At 31.3% G+C, this 2,146-nt stretch overlaps 1 protein-coding gene across 1 annotated transcript in view; it reads left to right on the top strand.

Moving 5' to 3' along the window:
• The window catches only part of LOC106462450 (cell division cycle protein 23 homolog), a 118,519-nt gene that overhangs the window by 87,359 nt on the left and 29,014 nt on the right, over positions 1–2,146 (top strand). The window contains exon 12 of the mRNA XM_013922371.2: positions 255–392. Within this exon, the coding sequence (XP_013777825.1) occupies positions 255–392 (138 nt within the window). The remainder of the gene's footprint in view (positions 1–254; positions 393–2,146) is intronic.

Here is a 2,146-nt window from a genome sequence, read left to right as displayed (position 1 = left end):
GTTCATGTATAGTATTACAGAGGGAGCCAGCTGCTCTAGGAGAGTATGTCATGCTCCTATTGATGGAGGGTTGTCACAGGTTCTGTGCTTGATAAATGAGCAACTTGAACTTCTGGGGTGTCAAGGCTAGCATGTCAAGCGAGAAAATTTCTTTTCAGTGCATTGGAAGATCAAGAAAAGCTTAGTTGGTAAAACCACTGCTCACGAGAAAGCATAATGCTGACAGCATTTTTAGAAACATAATATGTTTACAGGCCAAACGACTCTCGGATGATGGTTGCGCTTGGGGAGGCATATGAAAAGCTAGACAAGCTTCAAGAAGCCAAGAAGTGTTACTGGAAGGCTCATTCTGTTGGAGACATTGAAGGAATGGCATTAATCAAACTTGCTAAGTAAGATGTCAGATACTGTTTTATAATCATTTTGATATTGTAGGTAGTTTAATTTGTAAGCAAGTTAAGTATTATTGCATTCAGTTATTGTTTTTTCATAGCATAATATCCTATTTTCCACATCATTTGTTTTAGTTGAACTATTTAATGAAAATAAAAGGTAATGCTATTATTTTATGAAAATCTGTGATTGGCCACTTTGTTTATTGTGAAAACATATCAATGGCAAGAATTATGAAGTAAGAAAGAAAACGAGGAGTTTAACTTATGTACTGTTTGTATATGAAATACACAAGGCTTTTTTCACCTGTAACTACCATATTGCATCCTTTGTTTTATAGTAATTCAGATTATACATTTTATCGACAGGAGTTAAAAAAAAAGAAAACCATCCTGCCCAACATTTTAGCCATGGTTGCACTTATAACAGAGATCATTAAACAAACAATGAGAATAATTGTAATGTGTAGTTGTCAGTAAATAAACAGTGAAGCTATGTGGAGTTATATGTAAGATACCCATAAAGAAACAGTGGGGCTGTGTGCATTGGTATGAAGGACACATGTAACTTGCAGTTATCAGTAAAGAAACAATGAGACTGCATGTACTAATATGTAGGATTCATGTAACTTGTATTTATCAGTTACAAAAAAATGAGGCTATTTGTAATGATATATTGTAACTTGTTGCAGACATCAGTAAAGAAACAGGATATGAGCAAGATGTTGTAGATGTCACTCAAGAAACAGTTATATGTGCTGATATGCTAAGATACAAGCAGTTCTGTTGGTATGAGATCACTAGTGTGCTGAAGTGCCAGAAGGTGCTATTTAGCTGTGCACATTCATCTTACCAAGCTACATAGTTACTGCTTCTCTATTAGAATTTATCAACAGAGTCGTGAATTTCGTTTTCATTTCAAAATCTTTATGCATGTACTTTGCTGTTTTACATGCATTTTATTGTGGTAGAACCATGGCATTGTTTGATTCTATAGTCCAATAAATTAATTGTCTTGTCAATGATTAGTTGATGTGAAAATGCTCTTGATGCTTATTGAGTAAATGCATACCATTGGAGATGGGTGATGTTAATGGATACAAACAGTTTGATAATGTAGGATGTTTAAAAATAGTTATTTATTGGAACAGGTATTTATACACAAATGCATTATAAAATACAAATGTTTAATTTCTGTATGACTTGATTGTTGGAGTAATAAGTTTTTACAGGAGTTTTAGTATTCTCTAATTGAATAAGGTAAGTAAAATTAAGCTTTTTCATTTCAGATTTATCAGTCTTTGTTTTGGGTACATTAGTTTGTTATTGAAGTGCTTTCTCATGAGCCTACATTATGTAATGTTATGTAAATCAGAATGATTTAATAAATGATCTATGCAAATCACTACTTCAATAATATTTACATTAGGTATCTTATATTATCCATACTCATGCTTAAAAAGACATTTCTTTAATTAAGTTGAATTATCTATGGATTATGATATGATTTATAAAAAACTTGTATTTTAATTAAAAATTTTTGTCAAGTTTTATTTTGTAATGTTAATAATTGGGGAGTGGGAAGTGTTTTATAAAGACATTTACAAGTATATTTGAACTCAATAGGCAAAAAAGTATGAATTTATGGTTCCTTTCAAAAGAAAACAATTGAGTAAGATTGATCAACTTTATTAACACATTAGAGAATATATTCATGTTATTATTAAGTATTGTTACGTATCTCCTTGTTAGTT

The sequence above is a fragment of the Limulus polyphemus genome, unplaced genomic scaffold (genome assembly GCF_000517525.1).
Source record: "Limulus polyphemus unplaced genomic scaffold, Limulus_polyphemus-2.1.2 Scaffold1168, whole genome shotgun sequence".
NCBI classification, from domain to species: Eukaryota; Metazoa; Arthropoda; class Merostomata; order Xiphosura; family Limulidae; genus Limulus; species Limulus polyphemus.
This window is presented reverse-complemented; position numbering and strand designations above follow the sequence as displayed.